Genomic DNA, 21539 nt, shown 5'->3' on the forward strand with positions numbered 1-21539 from the left:
AACAGGCAGTTAGGTATTTGGGCCCTGTGGAAATAACGTTTTGAAAACCAAAAGGAGGATCTTGAATATGATCCTGTTATGAATTGGTACCCAATGTAGTCTTTTTAGGGCTGCAGAGACAGAGCTCCGTCTAGGGATTTATAGCACCAGTCTGTCCAAGGCATGTTGTACCATCTCCATGGATGATCCTGTGTATAGAGTATTACAATAGTCAAGTCTTGAGGTGATAAGCGTGAAGGCAGACATTTTCCTAGCAGTCAATGGAAGAAAATCAAACATTTATTCGAGGATTAAAGTAGAGTAAACCACATTCCTGCTACTTCCAGAGCTTGTGGGAGGAAGGAGAGGGCAATGTTGGATTTTACCCCTTGATGTTTTACCACTTCTGCTGTTGCAGGAGAGCGGGGGAACAGAGTGGAACCACCACTGGGTTGGGGAAAACAAGTTAGAAAGCAGTATTTCGGTTTTATCTGTGTCGCATTTAAGGCGATTATTTTGCATCCACGGGATGACCTTGGTAAAACAATTTTGGAAGTTTTGCTCAGAACTGAAAGAGCCTTTGTCAAGGGATAGAATCAGTTGTGTATCATCTGCATAGGACTTGGTGGCAATTCCGAACGAGGCTATTAGGGAGATAAGGGGGGCCATGTAGAGACAAAATTGTGCTGGGCTAAAGGATGAGCCCTTTGAGATACCCAATGCTACTGGTGTTTCTGTTGATGAGAATTGTTCTAGGGCAACCGCTTGTTTCCTGCCAGCCAGGAAGGATTTGATCCTGGGCAGGGCCTTGTGGAAGATGCCACAGTCTTTGACCCGTTGAAGGAGTATAGAGTGAGAGATGGTATCAAACGCAGCAGAGAGATCATGTAGTATCAGCACCGCATTGTTGCCTGCATCCAGGATCATTTTAATTGCCTTGGAGACTTCTAGTAATGCTGACTCTGAGTGTGGGTCTGAAACTGGATGGACAGGGGGTGTAGTGAGTTTGAATTTTCAAGAAACTAAATGAGTGGACCGTTCACAATTCTTTTCAGCATTTTGGTTGGTGCAGGGAGAAGAGAGATGTGTCAGAGATTCAACAGTATGGTGGGGTCTGCAAGGGGATTTTTTGCAGGGGTTTTACAACTGCCAGTTTCCACGCTGGAGGGACTTTAGCCGTAGATAAAGATATGTTGAGAATTTTCCTTAATTAAAGGATTGACAGTTTCGATGGCCATGTGGAAGATGGCTGGTGGGCAAGTGTCTTTGCGAGAGCCAGATTTACAGGAGAATGGCCTGGCGAGATTGTGAGAGTGAAACTTCCTGAAAGTCGTATAGACTTGTGGTTATGGGGTTGGGCGGGCTGTCTGGGGAATAATCAGTTATGAGGATGGTTTGATTGAAAAGCCCTGTTGTATGGTCCAAATCTCCTAAAAAAAGGCTAAAATATGATCACAAAGGACTTGAGAAGGGAGAATTTCCCTGGAGAGGGCTTTGGGTTGTGGGAAAGATATTGAAAATGTGAATATTGTTATGGGGTCATAGTGAGCCTCTTCAATTTGGGTGGTAAAGTAGGTTTTCTTGGTTGTCTTGATCAGAGTGTGGTGGGATTTCTGTGCAGTCTTAATGGTACAGGTCATTGGGTTTGTAGGCCTGACACCATTTGCATTCTAATTCTTTGCAGAGCACCATCTGTACTGCTATGATGGGGGAGAACCAGAGTGAAGAGGGATATAACTGGCGTTTACTGGATTGAACTGGGGGAGATAGTTCATTGCCTGTTAACAATTCAATTGTTAAATAAGTCGAGGTCATCAGATAGTCTCCCTGTGAGCGTCAGGCGATAGTAGACAGCAAGGTGGTGAGATACGGGTTGGTCATCATATTGCCCCATTTACATAGGGTACGAGGGCCCGTACCCGTACTGAAGGTGGGGGTTGTGAGTGTTGATCAGAAGTATGAACGGGACTAAAGTATGATCAGACCTGAACTGGGTAATGGGCTCTTTCAGTGCTAGTTGGGGGTGATTTCAACAGACCCTTTCCAGGGTATGTCCTGCTATGCTAGTGGGTGTGGACACTAGCTGGGTGAGGCCGATTATATTTAGGATGTCTCTGAGATTTGACACTTCAGGGTTATTGGTGACCTCAGGATGATAGTTGGAATCATCAAGAGTGGTGAAGTTGGAGAATTGGAGTAGGAGAGGAGGTCAGGGTGGCCAGGAAGGTGGACCCCAGGCCTGTTAGGCGGTAGAGTAGGCAGCCGGCAAAGGATTGGGAGGGGCTAATCTTGAAGTGAAAACCTAAACTTTCTGCTCCTTTAAATGAGTCTATGTTGAACGTGCTGCAGTGAAAACATCACAGAAGATAATGGCTAGGCCTCCTCTGTGGTCTTCCGCTATGTTACGTCTAAGGATAGTGTACCCTGGGGGAAGGCAATGTCGAGTTCACCAGGATTTGAGCCATGATTCTGTGATAAATAAAAATTCATGTGGAGATCCCCGTTCGAATTGTGAACTTTTTGTGCATGTTTACTGAGGGAACCAGCATTAATGAGCCACCACAGAGGGAGTTTTAGATAGGTATGGAGTTGTGGATAGCAGCAACAGATGGCTCTAATATGGGTGGGGTCCATACGTAGCCACAGTGAGATACTTTATTATTAAGGGTTTTTAAGTAGGTCTAGAGCAGATTACCTGAAGTGGAATGGGCTGGGGGGCTGGCTGTGGCACAGATGGGCTTTCCTTTAGCACACTGGCAGCACATAGGCGCCTGTGTTTTAAAGTGCAGTGCTCATCGACTTGAGCATCAGCACTTTCTTCCTGGTTTTAACCGCTAGAGCACTGCCCCCTCAAAATTCCGTCTCTCAGTGGCAACCAGGAAGTAAGAATCAACAAAGAACGTTGTGCGGGTATTTAAAACTTAAGTAAAACTTAATTACAATTCTGAAAAGCGTGTGAAGTTTCCTTCAATTTAAACAAATTGTATTATACAGAACAAATACAATATTTCAGTACTTTAGCTAAAGTGCAAAGTGCCTTCAGGTTGCCTCCTCAATTGTTACCATAGAATTATGAGCGTCCATGTTTTTAAGGGCAGAGCTCATCTACTTGAGTGTTTCCACCTGATTCCTGGCTTTGAAAGCTAGAGCGCTGCACCCTCAAAATGGTGTCTCTGAGCAGCAACCAGGAAGTAAGAATCAACAAAGAACATTATGCGGGTATTTAAAGCTGAAGTAAAACTTAATTAAAATTCTAAAAAGTGTGCTGTTTCCTTCAATTCAAATTCAAACAAATACAGTAGTATAGAGAGCAAATACTGTATTACAGTACTTCAGCTGAAGTGCAAAGTGTCTTCAGCTTGCCCCCTAAATTGTTATCCTAGAATTCTGCTCAAACATCCCTTACCTAAAACATCCCTAAATTATGGCCTTTCCAGCAGTGCCATGAAAGAATGTGAGGCACAGGCACGAAGAAAGCTGTTATATTTAGTGGTTCAGACAGAGCACATCTAAGACTGGTTGTTTGCCAAGCAGAGAAGCAACTGAACATTCACTTACATTCTACTATTGCTCCTCTGCCCACAACCACCCAAAATAGCACTCCTAGCTTACACTCCAAAGCCTACATCTTTATCACAACACACACTGTGTCCATGTTCTGAGGCTTCAGCTGTAGGAATTTCCTTCTCAAGTTTGTGTTGATCCACTTCAGACATTGGGCTCTTTAATCTTCTTATATCTTGGTCTTCTTGCATAGCAATAATCATTCATTCAAGCACATAATGATGTCACAGAAATAAACAGGTTAGTAAAAAATCTAATCGATAAGTACTGCTGAGGTTTTCTAAGACTCAATAGGTTGTTAGTCTTGCGTCTCTTTATTTCCTTTTTTTTAAAAATAAAAACAAAATCATTCTTTCCTTATTACCAGTAGGCATAAGTGATAACACAGAATGTATGAGCGCACTTTTGAGTTTTTTTGTGGTCTTTCCGAACAGTAACGTATCCATAGCACGGTAAAGTTTATCATGCTATATATAACATGCTTTCAACTATGCCTCAAGTTTTAGTTGCTCTTTTACTGCCATCTGCTTTCATCAAAAAGTATCCACAAAAGTCTGTCACTGTTCTGACTTCATTAAAGAAGATTGACATTTAGTTCATGGGAAAATAAACAGCACATCACATGTTATCTCTAGTGACCTGAGAAGAACAGGTAGCCTTATCTGCATTGTGCTTTCGCCTGCTCCCTCTGAGGTTATCATTTAATCCCGATCACTGTAATAGAAATGTAAACCACTGATGTCCTTGGTAAGCGACCCAGGCTTCAGGTTTTTGGCAGTGCTGGTTAAGTCAGGGACAGTGGTCTGAAATGACTCCTCACCTTAATGTCTATATAATAAAAAGTTTTAAGGAATGTATTTTGCCAATTTGGGGAAGTAGCTGTTGTTATTGCAATCCTAGGCCTCCAGAAAGACTGCAAATTCCAAAACTGGTCTATGCTTTAGTACCCATCATAGGATAAAAGAAGTACTTCAATGTGTGCGTAGGAAATCGCCTATTTTGTGTAGTCACCCCAGATTTTTCCCTTTTTAATTGATTCTATATATTTATTGGCTTTAGAAGACTGTGCCCTTTAACCCTGCTATCCAGTAGTAAAATGCTTTTGCTCCCCCCTTTTGACATGGTTGAATTGGCATACTCCTAACTGGCATATTTAACTTGCCTAGAAGTCACTACTATATATTACAAAGTGTACCCAGGGCCTGAAAGTTAAATCCCACTAGTGGACTTTAGCACCTGTTGTGCCATCCACTCAGGTAGCAGTGCAAACATAGCCTCGGGCCTACCGCTGTAGCCTAAGTGTAGCCGTGTAAAACCTGCATTTCATCTTGTCAAAATAAACCCTTTTAACGTGTAAAAACCTTCCTTTTAAATTTTAGTAAGTACACCTTGTAGCTCAAAATGCAGAGAATGTGCTATTTGAAAGTAGGTATAGGAAGTCCTTCACCACGGGAAGGACGAACTCATATAAAGTCAACTTTCCAATTGTCGTTTTTTAACAATAGTTTATTTAACAGCATATTCCAATAGTGAAATATCAATCCATTTTCGTAATTATGTTCTCCATTTCAAGTAAGCATCATAACGTGTGATAATCCACTGTTAACTTCACAGGAATTTCAAAAAACCTCGCTGCATTTCGGGTCTAGCCCTTCTTCAGGGGGTCATCCCTATAAAGAAAAATAGAGTACACTAAATAATCCTAGAGCAGAACGCGTGATGTCAGCGAGCATATGGTGGTTATTGCGGTCAAAAAGAAGATAGGGATACAAATGTCAATAGAATAGTGCACGGTGAAATCTACGAAAAAATAAAAGAAGCTGTGATTTGGTACACATGTCGATAAAGTTGTGCACGCTGTGATCGTCAAACAATTGTGATTAGTATGCAGGAAAAAAGAGAAAAAGACCCACCACTGTACCAAACGGAATTGTGAAAACAAGATCACTGGTGTTCTTACAAAAGCGGTGGTCAGTGAAACGACCCTACGTAAGCTTAAGTGAAAAAACATGAGTGCTCATGAGTCAAGTGATACAGAATGTATAAACAAATGTATCCATGCAGTTCTGTATCGCGCCTCATACCTGTGAAAGCTCGAGATGAGCGCTCTCCTTAAACTGCTTCCGTAATGCATGCGATTTTGCGGGTGGCGGTGAACCGGAATTAAATCCCGTGTGAAACCGGTAGTGAACCGCTGTGGTTGCGGGACAGTGAAAAAAGACTACCAATGGTGCCCTTGTAGTTTCCACAATAATGCGATTGTGAATAGACTTGTGTGCAGGACTAAATCAGTCCGCTCGCTAAAACAAATCTACTGCCTAAAGCAATCAACAGTGCAAGTCAAAGCTGTCAAATGCCCACAACAAATGAATACTGATAAAATCCTAACATATACCAAAAATAAATGTGGTGTGAAAAAACGTTCCACACATAAATAATAGTGAAATAGAGAAAAAAGACTGCCGTGTGTAATGCCTGTAGAGTCCCCTATTGAATTAGTGGAAGAACTAATGTGCTGGTACAGGTCAAAACGTACGTCTAATGAATATTAACTAGCCGCAACCTCTGTAAACAACACAACATTACCCTAATGCACAGAGTTATAGGAAAAGTACACAAAAAATAACAAATTGAAAAAGCTCTCATCATCCTAACAAAAAACATATGTTCATCCTGACAATGAGATAGTCATCGCAGTGTTGTCGCAGTACAATGCCAGATCTGTACAAATAGCAACTGAATTCTAATAATTCATTTAGATCCTTTGGGTGCAGCGAATTAAGTTTGTGTATCCAGTAAAATTCACGTTGTAGAAGGAATTTCTTATTGTCTCTGCCTTCCTTTATGCTATAAAGCGAACCCTTCGCATAGGAGTGCTTAAATGAGTTTGTCCTTCCCGTGGTGAAGGACTTCCTATATCTTATTACGTCTACACACCTCATGATCAGGAGGTGATACTCTATAGCACCCATACATTTGGATACGTTGCTTTAATTTACGAACTGCTTTTTGAAAAAGGAGTGCGACCGTTTCCTCACTTCTATTTGAAAGAAGGACATCTATAAATGTAATGTGAACTTGTCCTCACGGTGACTAGTACCCAAAAGCTATTTTCATTGTTGCAAGCCAAGCTGTCCTATGTACAAAACCAGAGGATAGAGTAAAATACTAATAATGTATCTCGGGACAGAGACTAGCTAGGGAAAAAAAAACTATATCCATAGTTATTAAGGCTCGAATTTAGTGTAGTAAGAAAAAGTAACTTTTAGAAAGTTACCCTTTACCTGCCTCAACTGTCAGATGTCTAATTAACATAACCCTCTTCCAGCTCCCAGACTGAAATTAGCCTTCAGTAGATGTAAATAGATGTGAAATGCCTCCCAGGACCACACAATAGGCTGACCTGAACGGGCAGAGGTGGCTGTTCCAAACATATATGTAGGGTGGAGCTGTGGTCATCCTTTTTGACACTACACTTTCAAATCTTGCTTGAAAAGTCTGCTGTGCTCCCATATAACACTTGGAGCAGACTGGATGCCAAGACAGTTCTTGTGGGCCCACTCTCTGGTTGCTGAATGACTCTTCTATTATCCTACCAGACTTCTTTCTCTGGGTTTACATATTACCATTGGGGCACACATCAAAGGGGAAAGAACAGGATGCCAAAACAGTTCTTATAAATCCACTGCCTCGTTGCTGAAGGACTCTGATTTTGTTCTATTAGATGTCTGTGTCTGGGTTTATTTTGGGTACAGTGGTTGTCTCAAACTGGTTATTAGTGTTAGATGTGGGAGAACACTGGGATTATCATAGCACGCTCCCCACAGACGCCCTCAGAGCCCAAGTGTGATGTTGCTAAAGACTTTTGCAAACTTGAAAATACCCAAAGTGGGTAGGATTGGCACCTTCTACCCCATTGGTTAGGGTGAGCCCAGGAGTCATTTCCACCCACTAGCTAGTGCCCGGTACCTTCAGGCACTCACTTTGACTCGCTTCCTGGACCTGCTGAAAATCAGAGGAGGGATGGACCTGGTGGCTGTGACCTAAGAAAAGCACTGAAGGGCTGGACCTGCTTCTTCTTGTATCCAGGACAAAGAAGTGGACTCACAGGGTTATAAGGCTAACTTCTTCTTCAAGATACAGGGATACAACAAGCTACAAGAGGCCTTTTCTTTGAAGTACTCAGCTAACCAATAGCAACTGGACCGGGTCTAGACCCTGCTGTTGGCCTCTGCCTGATATCCTGTGAGTCTCTGGGGACCAACCCAGTGGCCTTTAGAAGTGTGCTCCAGTGGTGGATTAGGACTTAAAGGTCATAGCCAGAAGGTAAACTCTTTGAGCAAGATGAACATGGTTGGTGTATCCATCCTGTGCTTTATCGCAGTCAGTCTCAAATTGTGCCAGAGTGCCAGTCTACTGCGACGATTCACTATTATTGGTGCTTTGAGTTTATTGTCTCTACTTCTACTTGAATTTTTTTTAATTCATATTGTCAGTTCCCCTTATTGGAGTTTCGTCATTTTGTTTATTAAATTTTACTTTATTTATCTAATTCAGTCTGGGATTTTTCTTGTTTTGCATGATTTATTTATTGATATTTTGGGACTGCATAAGTAGTTTACATATGGCCCTAAATTAAACTTCATGCTCTGTGTCATAGCTACCAGGGGATTGAGCTCAAGTTAATTTAGTGACCTTGAGGGTTCACCCTTACAAGTGTTGTGATTATACCTTGAGGTGGGTAGTCACCCACCACAAATAATAATCCAATCTCTTACAGCTACGAACACCTAATATAGTTCAACTGTTTGTTTCAAACAACAAAATACAAGCCATCCCGTTGAATAAGTTTGTGCCTTTGGTAGTGCTTTTCTAGTGGATTCTCTATTTAACAGCAGATTCTTTACCTTGTGAATCCCTCCAGGCTCCATGCTAGATCGGTAAACTCTAGTACTAGTTCCTGCCGCTCCCACAATGGGTGTCGCCACTACTCTGCACCATCTCTGGACATGACAGCGTGGAGCTGCATATAGGCGCCACCTCTGCTTGATGACGTCAGTTTATTCATTGGTCTTTTCCGTTGTTGCTCACACATGGACGGTGACTGAAAGAATGAGAAACACTCAGTGTGGGAAGCCCACTCTAAAGAAAATGGATGAGAGAAGGCTGTGAGGAATATGTGGTTAAAGTATACACCAAGAAGAGAGTTACTGAAGGTAACTTATTCTACTGATGGATACTTCTAACTGATCATTCCTCACTGAGTGAATCAATACCAAAGCAATGCCCCTTGCAAGGAGAGACGATCTGCGGGAGAACATTACACCAGGAAGCTCTGCAGGACAAACAGGGCAAAATGACCCTCCTTGCAGACCTGTGAGTCAATACTATATTGTCGGGTGAACGTATGACCATACTTCCATGTGGCTGCCTGGTAGATATCCAAAACACGAAGACACCAAGATGTAGTTGTGGCTTTTGACCGACTGATTGACCCATGGGATCATCGGAGGTCCTTTTGCAAAAGCATAACGGCGTGATGCAAAGGAAAATTAATCTTGGCAACTTTCATTTAGAAATTTCCTCTCCTCTTGTTGCAGCGACAAATCCAACAAAGGGCTGGTCATCCTCCCGGTACTCTTCAGTTCTATGTAAGTAGAAGTTAAAGCCCTGCCATGGTTCTAACCTCTTTAGTCTCTCTTGTTACATCAAGGGATATGGTGAAGAGAAGAGCGTGTTGATAGACTTGTCCAACATGGAAGGATAACAACACTTTCGAAGAAAGGAGGCACAAGTCCCAAGTCCCAGTTGTCAGGATAGAAGGTAGTGTAAGGAGCTTGGACTGACAATACCTGTAGCTCAATCATATGACAAGCAATGAGAAAGATGGTCTTCAAGTTAAGGAGGCACAAGGTACAACTATGGAGGAGCTCCATAAAGGCCCACATAAGGCAAGTAAGGGCTAAATCGCAGCATAATAAATGGGCGGGGAAAAATATGTGAAAACCCATTAGAATAAAATAACCTCCTCAAAGGGTCATTTGAATAAAGAGGGCTGATCAGGCAAACAATGAAAGCCTGAAAGGGCTGTTACATAACGTTAACTGTGCAAAGCCTTGCCAGGACAAAGCAAAAACAAAAGAACATCAGACAACTAATGCCTGGTGACGAAAATGGATAAACGGCCTTAGTAAAGGTACTTCTGACAGAAGATCAAAACCTCTCAGCTGGTTCCACTCAATCGCCACACATAAATGTGTATATTGTGCAGGTTTGGCTGCAGTACTCCGACCTAGTGCTGGGACAACGTATTTTCCCTAGAAAGAAGCGGGAAGACACTCAAGGTTAAAGAAGCCAAAGAAGAGGGAAGATGCTGAAAGTCAGCAGTTCGGAGAATCAGACTACCCTGGCCCAATACAAGGCCACCAGAACTTGCTGCGTTTTGTCCAGCCAGACTACCTTGAAGATCGATGAAATCAGCAGCAGAGGCAGAAATGCTTATAGAAGACCAGAATCCACTCGAAGGTTGAGCAGATCATCTAGTGACCAATGAGGAAGAAACTCTAGAGCACAGAACGTCAGGCTTTGAGTATTTTTGGAGGTAACGGCTGGATTAACCACAGGCATGCCCCACCTGTCAAATATACCTATGCCACTTCCAGGTGTAAACAGCACTTTTGATTGGTAAGAGGTCTGCTGAGTCGGTCTGTCCTGATATGGAAAGGTCCCATATTTACCATCCGGGAGATTGTGTGACATTCCATCCATCACAATAGCCTAAGAGCCTCCAATCAGAGGGCATGGAACCCAACTGCCCCTTGAATGTTACAATATTACATGGCGGTTGTGCTGTCGACCTGCATCAACCAATCTTTGATGGAAGGCAGAAAAGCCTTACGGGCTGGATGGATGATGCTGGTCCATGGAACAAAGGCCTCTAATCTCCTCATTATTCCGATGAACCTCCCCAACCTAAAGCAGATGCAGTGGTCACCACTGACACCTCTGAAGAATGATCTACCACACATCAGGTTGGCATCCACAACTGAAAGTGATGCAAATCCAGTCTGTGAGGTATCCCCAATGCTCGGTCTAACTGCAGATGAAGGGTCCATTGCAAGGCCTGCATACATATATGCATGTTGTATCTGTATAGGGTGAACTTAGCCAAAAAGCAGCAGAGTGTTGTATAGGCTCATCGGCAAGCATTCAGTCACCTAGGTATAGAAGAGGTAACTGGGTTCTTGAAGCAAAGCTTTACTGTTACTGCGCTGTAAGGTAGTGTTCTCTAAAGTGTGGCTTCAACTTTTTCATTGGCATCTGCCAATGAACAAGACATATGAGAATGAAGCAAGATGCTAGAAGATCAAGCAGTCCCAGAACCATCAAGTCTAGGACAGTAACTCTTTCTTGGAATATCACAATCCTAGCCCAAATATCCTGGACTCTCTGCAGTGGTGGAAAGGCAATTGTACACAGAATAGCCTTGATAAAGGGATGTTCAAAGATGGGACTTGGCTCCTTGATGCAAAATCCCAGAGTAGACAGTTATAAGACAGTTGTCGGAAGGTGGTCCAAGACTAACCGAGCTAAGACGGAACGCGCGTTGAAAGACATTAGCTAGCGCTATAGCGATTTCCTTACCTGACAGTAATTATCTAAATCGAAGCTGAATACACGCATTTTCTAACGCTCTATTTTTAAACCTGATGTTAATTGTTTTGTATTCTTCTGCTAAAGCTAATTTGCACGTTTAAACTGCAGTTTGCACATTTCGCTCCTTACCTGCATCTCGGACACCCTTTGATTCCGCCAACTCCCCGGTCCACCATGGGTTTTCCCGATTGTGTGGAGGGAGTGAAAGCGGCAGATATTGTCATTTCCGGGTTAGAGGTGATTGGGAGGCGGAGGCTGCACACTATCTTCATTACTTAAGGCTATGAGGGACGCTACGCGCAGCGGACGCATGCAGCGGGCGCGCCAGCGGTGCACCGAAGGCAAGCCTGTCTACGCCCGTCCGTGCCCGATCGGGGCCAAGGGCCACAACCCCTGTGCAAATTCATAAAGATCACTGCCTATACTCTCAAGAAGACCTTTTTGCCCTGCGCCCTAAGCGGCGACACAATTGTGCAATTTTGTCACCTGATAATTTCTCCTCTACTTGCCGTAGTTGTGGCATCGCTGTTTCCTCTGGACCGCACAATAACACATCCCCCTTATTGGCCCTAAATATTTCTACTTCTGCTAATAAAAAGGAAACGCCCACTAAAGAATTCCTGTTCTTCATTATTAACTGCAGGTCCCTTCCTAAACATAAAGAAGATATTCATGATTTACTTTTGAATTCCCAGCCTGATGCCATCTTTCTTACCGAAACCTGGCTTAACGCCAGTTCTGGACCTGATATCGCCACCGCTATACCCCCCAACTACACTATTCTTAGGTTGGATCGTGCGAATAAAACGGGAGGGGGCATTGGAATTATTTTTTTAAAGATTTTTACATGCAAATGGGAAGTGCTTCCCATCAATAATTGTGAAGCCAGCCTTTTTAAACTTGCTCTCACGTTGCAATTCACCTTCTCGGAGACGCTGATTTATCGCCCCCCGGGTCTGGCTGCCGGTTGGGCAGCTGCGCTTCCTGATTTAATTGCTCCCCTCATACTAGAAACTACTAACGTTTCAATCTTAGGAGACCTAAACCTTCATCTTAATGATCCTAACTGCTCTATTAGCTCCACTTTAATTGCGGACTTTGCTGCCTTAAACGTTACCTTATATAACTCTGGCCCCACTCATAAGGCAGGCCACCAACTTGATCCTGTCTTCTCTAATTTAGCAAATATTACCTGTCAGACAGCCCTTCCCTTGCTATGGTCTGATCACTTTTTAGTTGATTTTAAGCTTAAACAGGTGAAGGGGCATGTGCCTTCATCCTCCACAGTAGGTAAATCTGGGTCTAGAAACTGGAAAAAACTCAACGTTGACGATCTTAATCTTCACTTTCTGAACTCTAGACTGGCCATTAATATAGTTAGCACCTCAGACGCTGATGCTATTCACGACTGGCTAATATCGTCCATTGACAGATGCCTTCCTCTCTCTAGGAATAAAACTCATAGTCATCGCCCTCCTGCCCCATGGTTCTCCGATAAGCTCAAATCAGAAAAATCTAAGTGTAAAACGCTGGAGAGACACTGGAGAAAACTTTATGCTCCGGCTGCGAAACAGGTTAACAAACAGGCCATCAAAGATTACCAGGCACTTAGTAGAGCTGCGCGCGCCGAATACATAAACAATAACATCTTGCTGTCTGAAAACAATCCTAAAACTTTGTTCAAGATGGTGCAAGAACTGTCGGGCGTGCGCACCAACCCGAGCCTCCAGAATTAACCGAAACTCAATGTGAAGATCTAGCGATATTCTTCACTGACAAAATTGAACAAATTTACTCGGAATTTGATACTAAGGGAGATCAACCTTCTAAGCCCAATAACTTACTATCTGACTACACCTCTCTTCCTGTCATACTGAACAAAGAGGCTAATTCTGAGGGTTTACTCAGTAGCTGGCTACCCCTTGATAATGTGTAATTTAATCATATATTAACTAGTATCAAATCTGGCTTCCCCAAGGACCCTTTTCCTATCTCCGTTTTATAAAAATTGGACCCCCATATTCTTAGTCTTATTATGGAACTTCTTAATGCCTCACTGTTGGAAGCAGCAGAAAGCTAATGCTGATCCAGATATTCTCTCGAACGTCCGTCCTATTTCATTGCTCCCTGCATTTTCCAAAGTTCTAGAAAAATACATTGACCGCCAATTGACACTATTTGTGGACTCCCAAAACATTCTGCACCCATCCCAATCTGGCTTTAGAACAGGCTTTTCCACTGAATCGATGCTCTTAGGAGTCACAGAAACTATCCGCCAACGACTGGATAAGGGAGATACAGTGGCCCTCATATTATTAGATTTGAGTGCCGCTTTTGACACTGTATCCCATAAGACCCTTCTTCAAGTTTTACAATCTAAGGGCATTGTTGGCTCTGCTTTGAACTGGCTGGCGAGTTTCCTCACTAACCGAACGTTTCAGGTTTTTTCCCCAACAGCCAGCTCCAGATCCCATAACTCCCCCTATGGAGTGCCCCAGAGATCAATCTTAAGCCCATTGCTCTTCAATATTTACCTCAGTCCTCTAGCGTCCCTAGCAGAAGAGGCTGGGCTAACTATTTATTCCTAGGCTGATGACACCCAGCTTATCTTTTCTTTATCTACCAAAGACTCTTCGAAGGTATCTTCTCTTCAATCAGGTTTACATGAAATTGCTGGATGGATGCATACTAATAAGTTAAAGTTGAATGGAGGAAAAACAGATTTTAATTTTTGGTGGAAACAAAGCTCTCTGGAGCCCGCAGCACTGGCCTCTGCAAATGGGTTCCCTTCCCCTACCTACGCAATCTGTTCGCAACCTTGGCATTATTATTGATGAACAATTGTCCATGCGTCAACAAGCGGTCAAGGTTGCCTCTACTTGCTATGGATGCTGCCACTTATGACTCAAAAAACTGTGGTTCAAGCCTTAATTGTATCCAGATTGGACTACAGTAATGTTTTATATCTAGGTGCCAACAAGGATGTAATCAGGAGGCTTCAAGTGGTCTATAACTCAGCGGCCAGACTCCTTCGTCAGCTACCTCGAATGGCTCCCATCACTGGGTCTCTCAGGGATTTACACTGGCTAAAGATTGAAAACCGGTCCAAATTCAAAGCCCTTTGTTATATGCACAGAATGAATGCCGGTACTGCCCCCTGCTACCTTAATGCACTAGTTCAACCGTACACCCCTTCTCGCCTTCTCATATCATCAAGTCAGGCAAAGTTTGTAGTCCCTAGGTTCAGACTTGCCCGCATGGGCGGACGGTCTTTTGCCTACTTGGCCCCGGCTCTATGGAATTCGCTTCCACCCTCATTTCGTTTTGAACAAAATTATTTTAACCTTTTCAGTGCCCATGACGAGATAGTCTCGTCATGGAGCACGGTTGCGCTGTGCCCATGACGAGACTATCTCGTCATGAACCCCACCCACTAGTGCAACGCCCGGCACAGGAGGGGGAAAGGGCGTGGCACTGAAAGGGTTAAATTTCTGAAAAGCATCAAAACGTGGTTATTCAATGTCTGAGCTTTGACCCACTGCTCCCCTCTTTTATTCATGTGTCTGTAGGCGCCGGGAAACTTCCGGGTAGCTGTCGCGCCATATAAATTTAAATATAATAATATAATAATAACAAGCTTGACTTCAATAGCCAGTTATCAAGGTAAGAGAATATTTTGTTTCCTGACCCTAGAAGATGTGCCCCAGCCACCAATATAACCTATGTAAATACTGGAGTGACCAGTGTCAGGCCCAAGGTCATGCCGGTGAATTGGAAGTGGTGTGGCCGTACTACAAAGCAGAGATACTTCCTATCGAACTAAAGGTCTAGCATATGAAAAATGCAAAAAGAACAATTGATGGACAGAATGTTGAAGAATGTCAAACATTCACCCCAATACAGAGATCTGGGCTTAAATCCATTTTTTGCTCCCCATGCCATTCCAGTTTAAGCCCAGCCATATGCAAATCAGTCTTTACCCGGATCCCCATTGGAACAGTCCCGCCTAAACTGCTAGGCCAAGTCTTCCCTGGACCGGAAACAAGCATCCCAGATGGGGGTCCCTTGCTTGCTGTGCCACTGGATTCAAGCTAGCCTGGCTGATAAGGGGTGAAACCCTGAAACCGGTCCCAGGATGCTTGTTTCCGGTTCAGGGAGGACCTGACCTGGCAGTTCGGGCTGGACTGTTCCCATTAGGAGCAAGGTCAAGACTGATTTGCATATGGCTAGGTTGAACTGGGGTGGCATAGTGAGCAAAAGAATAATGGATTAAACCCAGAGCTCTTGACTGGGGATGAGTGGTTGAAATGTTTCTGCACTCCATCCATCATATTGTTGTGTTTGCTAGCATATGAAAATACATGCACTGCATGTCCAGGGATGGCTGAAAAAAGCACTGAGGCTTATAACGTTGCCTTTGAGATTTTCATACAGCAGGTACAAGAGGTGGGTGAGCCACTGAAAACTTGATTCAGATGAATGCCTCTGGCTCAACTCAAGATCTCATTGAAACATCGAGCCCAAAACGAGTCAAGCTTTCACAGGAGGCGATGCAGCCTCAAGGCTACAAATGTCAACCATTATTATCATGGGGAACCAGCTTTGAATCCTGGCAAATGTCATTGTGCCAGGAAAAAAACATTTTTCAGTCTGTATCTTTGGTGAATAGCTCTTAGGACCTAGGTAAAGGTTTGCCCTATGTAAAACTGTTCAAAATAAAATGTATGCTCTAATCTCATTCTCTAAGAATTAAAGAGAAATGTTAACCTTTGATGTCATCTAATGGCTGAATTGCATGGTGGGAAATTGAAAACCCCAGGATCAATCCCTGCTTGACTAAATTGTATGATCCTACACAAATACTTTTTCACCTGATATCCTTTTCGTTCATTATCACACAGGAGAGCCCCTCTATTCTGAGACCTGCTCTCGCCCCAGCAGCTCCGCTGTCTCTGACGCCGCCGCTGACCCCTTCTCACCTCCTCCTGGTAGGTGTTCGAGGCCGCTGCTGGCCATGTCTGTTATTGTGCCCGTTTTCCTGCTGCTTTTGTGTTTTTTACTAGAGACTGTGCCTGCTTCTGGTTGCTTATTTTTGATTATTGTGCCTTGGTTTTTTTTGGTTTTTTGCTCCGTCCCCCCCCCCCCCTGCTCCCGTCTCCCAGCTGCACGTCCCTTCCCTGTTTATTGGCGGCCGCTGCGCAGTCGCCCGTCTTCACCCATCCACAACCAGCGCCAGAACCCCCGGATCTCCGACCACACACCACTACGATCCTGCTGTCCTCCTCGCAGTCAACCCAGGGAGGAACAACAAATGCTAGCTGTCCACTCCCAACACCACCCATGGCCAGTTCTCCTGCTACAACTGCCACCAGACCTTCGCCTCCAACCATGCACCCGCGGACACCACCCCCACAATGAACACCAACACCTCCGGAGCCCTAAACTGCATCCTCCTCAACGTGCGCTCCCAGCACAGGCACGCCGTAAAGATCTGGGACCTCCTCGAGACCCTCTCACCAGATGTTGCCTTCTTTACAGAAACCTGGCCCAACGCCTCCTCCACCCCCGACATCGCCACTGCTATCCCTGACAGATACAAGATCCAGAGGAAGGACCGCACCCCTACGTAACCCCGACAGACAGCACCCCAGGAAGGCCACCTGGTTCATAGCCGACCTCAAAGAATTTAGACGCACCTGCAGACGACTCGAGAAGAACTGGAGACACAGCAAAACGTCAGAAGACCGCACCTCCTACAAGAACGTGATGACTGAATGCCACCAACGCATCAGATCCACCAAAAGAGCCTTCATTCAAAACAAGATCCTCGCCAACTCCAGCAACTCCAAGGAACTCTTAAGTGTCATCCAGGACTTCACCACGCCTGCCAGCGAAACCAAGGACATCACCCCTTCCCACAACCTCTGCAACAAGCTTGGATCTTACTTTTATCTGAAAATCAAAAACCTCTACGACAACTTCAGTGACCAGACACCCGACTCCGATACCACTCCCCTCTCCAGTAATGCCAGCCAGCCCACCATCTCCTCCTGGACCGCAGTTACCACTGAAGACACCACCTCGAATATGAAAGGTATACATTCAGGGGCCCCCACGGACCCCTGCCCGCCGCACATCTTCCACAGAGCCGCCACCGCCATTGCTCCAGAACTATGTCAACGCTTCTTCAAGACCGACATCTATTCAGATGACTGGAAACGTGCAGAAGTCAGACCCCTGCTCAAGAATCCCTCAGCAGATCCCACGGACCTCAAGAACTTCCGTCCCATCTCCCTCCTCCCCTTCGCGGCCAAAGTCACAGAGAAGACCATCAATACACAAGTAACAAAATTAATCAAAGAAAACTCCATCCTCGACCTCTCCCAATCTGGATTCCGAACCAACCACAGCACCGAGAATGCAGTACTCACCGCCACAGACGACATCCGCACGCTCCTCGACCAAGGACACACAGCGGCCCTGAACCTACTCTACCTCTCTGCAGCGTTCGACACCGTCTCCCACCGCACACTCAGGCCAGATTCTGCGACACTGGAATACAGGGAACCGCCCTCGACTGGATCTGCTCCTTCCTCACCGGCAGAACCCAAAGAATCAGACTGCCACCCTTTCTCTCTGAACCGACGGAAATCAACTGCGGTGTACCCCAAGGATCGTTGCTCAGCCACACGCTCTTCAACATCTACATGGCCGCCATCATCAGACCGCACGGACTCGGCATAGTGTCCTATGCCGACGACACCCAGCTCATCCTCTCCCTCACCAAGGACCCCATCACCACCAGACTCAACTTCCAAGAAGGAATGAAGGACGTTGCATCCTGGATGAACAGCAGCTGCCTGAAACTCAACTCGGAGAAGACAGAGGTCCTCGTATTCAGGCCCTCCCCCTCTGCATGTGACAACACCTGGTGGCCCACTGTCCTAGGTAGGACTCCCACTGACCACACCCGAAACCTCTGCATCGCACTCGACTCCTTCCTCTCCATGACCCGACAGGTCAACGCCGTCGCTTCCAGCTGCATCAACACCCTCTACATCCTCCGAAAGACCTTCAGATGGATTTCCCCCGAATCGAGAAAGACTGTCACCCACGCACTCATAACCAGCAGACTCGCCTACGCAAACGCCCTCTACGCCGGGATCAACAAGTCTCTACTCCCAAAGCTCAAGACCATACAGAACATCGCAGCCAGACCCGTACTTGGCATCCCTTGACATGAACGCATCACCCAACACCTTCAGAACCTCCACTGGCTCCCCGTTGAGAAGAGTTACTTTCAAGATACCCACCCACACCTGCAAAAGCCTACACAACACCGGACCCCAACACCTCAACGAAAGAATCTCCTTCCATCTACCCAAGAGAAACCTCCGACCCGGCGACCTCGCCTAAACCCCACGCATCCACAGAGCCAGAACAGGTGGAAGAGCCTTCTCCTACATTGCAGCCAAGACCTGGAACGGGCTCCCGATCGACATCAGGTGGACCCCTCCCTGACCATCTTCAGGAAGACACTCAACACCTGGCACTTCGACTGAACGGAGTTGCTTATCCCCGCGCCTTGAGACCCTAACGGGTGAGGAGTGCGCTTACAATTCCCCTGATTGATTGATTAAAATACGTGTGCTCCAACTATCATAACAACCTAGGTCACAGATAAGATACACATGGCCCCTGACTTGCTTGCCTCTTCGTTCACCAATTGCCATCAGAGTGGGGGCAAGAATCTTTCTCAGTTCATGTTTAAAAGCCCTCGCTTTTAATACTTCTCAAATAGTTAAATTACTAAAGGAGCTTCTTCTTTAAATAAATACGACTTTCTTTAAATTCTTTACGGCTAGCATATTCTAACAGTGTTTTTTTTACTTTTTTTTTTAGAAGATTTATCTAGCGCAAACTCGCCGAGGAGGTATTGGGGGGGGGGGGCTTTACATGAGCACCAGTTACGTTACACAAGGACACAAATGATGGTATGATTTGCATGCCAGTTGTGTCAGGGCTCGGCCCGTGCACGGCCTGCTGTAGCCAGAGCCCACTAGTGTCTGGGCTCTCCCTGGTCATTGTTGGCTCGCCCACCTCCTGCAGAGGGTGTGCAAGAAGTGACGCACTCCAGCCTGTAGACTCGCTGAACGGTACGGTAAGTTTGGTTCTCGGTGCCCACTCCTAAAAAATTGTGAGCTCTGCCAAGGCTTTCCTTATAAGAAGGTGTACGTCACCCTGGGACTTGCGTCTCGCCTCTCTGATACGGCACATGTCGCTCCGCGTGCAAGCGGAAATCAGCCGGTCCGTAAGAGCCACTGACACCTATCACGAGACTGCAGGAGTTCTTGGAAACCGCAGTCCACCAAACAGAAACGACGGAATGGTGTTCCGCGACGACCGAGCTGCATTCAAAACAACGACCTGGTAACTAGAGGTTAACATAAAAAGAACGCCCCCGCACAGGGACGGCAAACGTACGGAATAAAAAAAAAATTGGCAACGAAGCTCTCAGCTGTGAATTAGTAGCAATGTGTTAGTGAGTCACCAGGCATGCCCCACTCACCGCCCCCAACCCAACGGGGAGGCAGTGAAACCCGAAATAAAAAGCAAAGTCCCTGTTTGCACAGTCAGTGCTGCTGAGCTGAGGCGAATCAGAGACAGTGGGAAGACTGCAGCACCCTCCCCCGGGCCTCCCGCCCTTTTCTCCTACCCTCGCTCTGTGGTTTCCCTCATTCCAGGCTGTTTATTGCATCCCAGCGGAGAGACTCTTCGGGGTCACTTGCCAACTCACCATTGTTGAGCGCATCCCTCCATTATCTGTAAAATGTTCGGAATAATGTGTATTTTTCTTTCTGTTAAATTTTGTATTCCTTAACGAGGTTGCGAAACTTGAGGGTTTCGTTCCAAATAGTAGCGACTCACGATTTCTAAGGCTGGCAAGAACAGTAAGGCGCCCTCTCCCAGCTGCCCCTCCCTCTGTATCTGGCTGCAGCCCTGAAAAGAAAAAAAAATCTAGTAGTTTCAACCAAGTTTGCAAATTTTAAACGGAAATACGTTGTTCTTTGGGGAAAGGGGTGGGGGTGTTTGTCGGTCTATTTTACTGCTCTCCAAACAGGACCTGGAATTTAAATGCACATAATTGTATTAATAAAAAACACAATTTCAAGCGCTTAGAATTGTCGTTAGAAGAGCTCAGCAACCACCTTAATATTCGGAAATAACATTCGCGCCTCGCACCCCTTACCGGCATTTATCAATAATTTGCGCCACTTTTAGAATCTCTCCACCTCTTCGTTTCCCCCTTACCCCTTCTCTCTTTTCTTTCACGACACTGGCAACTTTTCTTTCTTCCTTACCTTTACAATACCACCTCCCCCTTCCATTTCTCCCTCTTCTTACTGCCCTTCCCACCCATTCTCACTAGCAGTCTTCTATTAAATTAGCCCACCATAAAGAAACTGGAATGACTGCAAGGAATGGTTTACTTGAGTGCGCAGGACTAAGCACAGGACACAAAATAACGTGACCGAGACATACATGACAACATTTTAGAACAAATAAGTGGGAGATTTTGAGAACAAAACTATGAGAATGTATTTACCCCTTTGACTCTATATAGCCGCAGAGGCAATTTCAGGCGGGATACAGCTAAAATGAAGCCATTTTGTGCTGCACAAATCCGGAGTGGGAAACAGCCTTTACCATGAAGCATTTTCTACGCGTTACGTTTACAACGGTACACTTACCTCGTAAAACGTCTTCACAACGCGTATTGCTTCAACAACGTCTTTACCACGCAAGCAACGTCATCACGGAACAACGTCTTCCTCATCCGAAAAAAAAGCGTCACTCCTTCTTTAGTGTCGGCGAAGACCTAAGAAAAAGGAAAAACAAGCATTTACAATGCAATGGTCTCGGCAATATTATAGGTAGAGCTATTGGTATTGCTCATTATTTTTTTATCATTTTTGTATCCCTAAATAAATGGCATTGTCATTTCTATTGGCATTAGCTTTTTTTGCATATGTGATACCTATTGCATTAGCAGAGAGAGAGTGAGGTAGTGAGATAGAGAGAGAGAGTGAGGTATTGAAATAGAGAGTGAGGTAGTGAGAGAGAGTGAGGTAGATAGAGAGTGAGGTAGTGAGATAGAGAGTGAGGTAGATAGAGAGTGAGGTAGTGAGATAGAGAGAGTGAGGTAGTGAGGGAGAGGGATGTTGTGAGGTAGTGATATATAAGCATAGAGTGATGTTGTGATGTAGTGAGATAGAGAGAGAGGTAGTGAAAGAGAGAGTGAAAGTGAGTTAGTGAGATAGAAAGAGTGAGGTAGTGAG

At 45.0% G+C, this 21539-nt stretch overlaps 1 protein-coding gene and 1 long non-coding RNA gene across 8 annotated transcripts in view; one reads left to right on the forward strand and one right to left on the reverse strand.

Annotated features, from left to right (window-relative positions):
* The window catches only part of LOC146798137 (uncharacterized), a 271358-nt gene that overhangs the window by 191164 nt on the left and 58655 nt on the right, over window positions 1–21539 (forward strand). For all 5 annotated transcript variants that reach the window (XR_014969112.1, XR_014969114.1, XR_014969111.1 and 2 more), the window contains one exon: window positions 16101–16187. Coding sequence is in view for 1 of the 5 variants with exons in the window: in XM_085627935.1 (XP_085484061.1) it covers window positions 16101–16187 (87 nt within the window). In the remaining 4 variants the exon portion in view is untranslated. The remainder of the gene's footprint in view (window positions 1–16100; window positions 16188–21539) is intronic.
* Window positions 1–21539, reverse strand: part of LOC146798138 (uncharacterized) — a 155049-nt gene that overhangs the window by 131485 nt on the left and 2025 nt on the right. For all 3 annotated transcript variants that reach the window (XR_014969117.1, XR_014969116.1, XR_014969115.1), the window contains exon 2: window positions 20952–21079. This is a non-coding gene — a long non-coding RNA (uncharacterized LOC146798138). The remainder of the gene's footprint in view (window positions 1–20951; window positions 21080–21539) is intronic.

The sequence above is a fragment of the Triturus cristatus genome, chromosome 9 (assembly GCF_964204655.1).
Source record: "Triturus cristatus chromosome 9, aTriCri1.1, whole genome shotgun sequence".
NCBI classification, from domain to species: domain Eukaryota; kingdom Metazoa; phylum Chordata; class Amphibia; order Caudata; family Salamandridae; genus Triturus; species Triturus cristatus.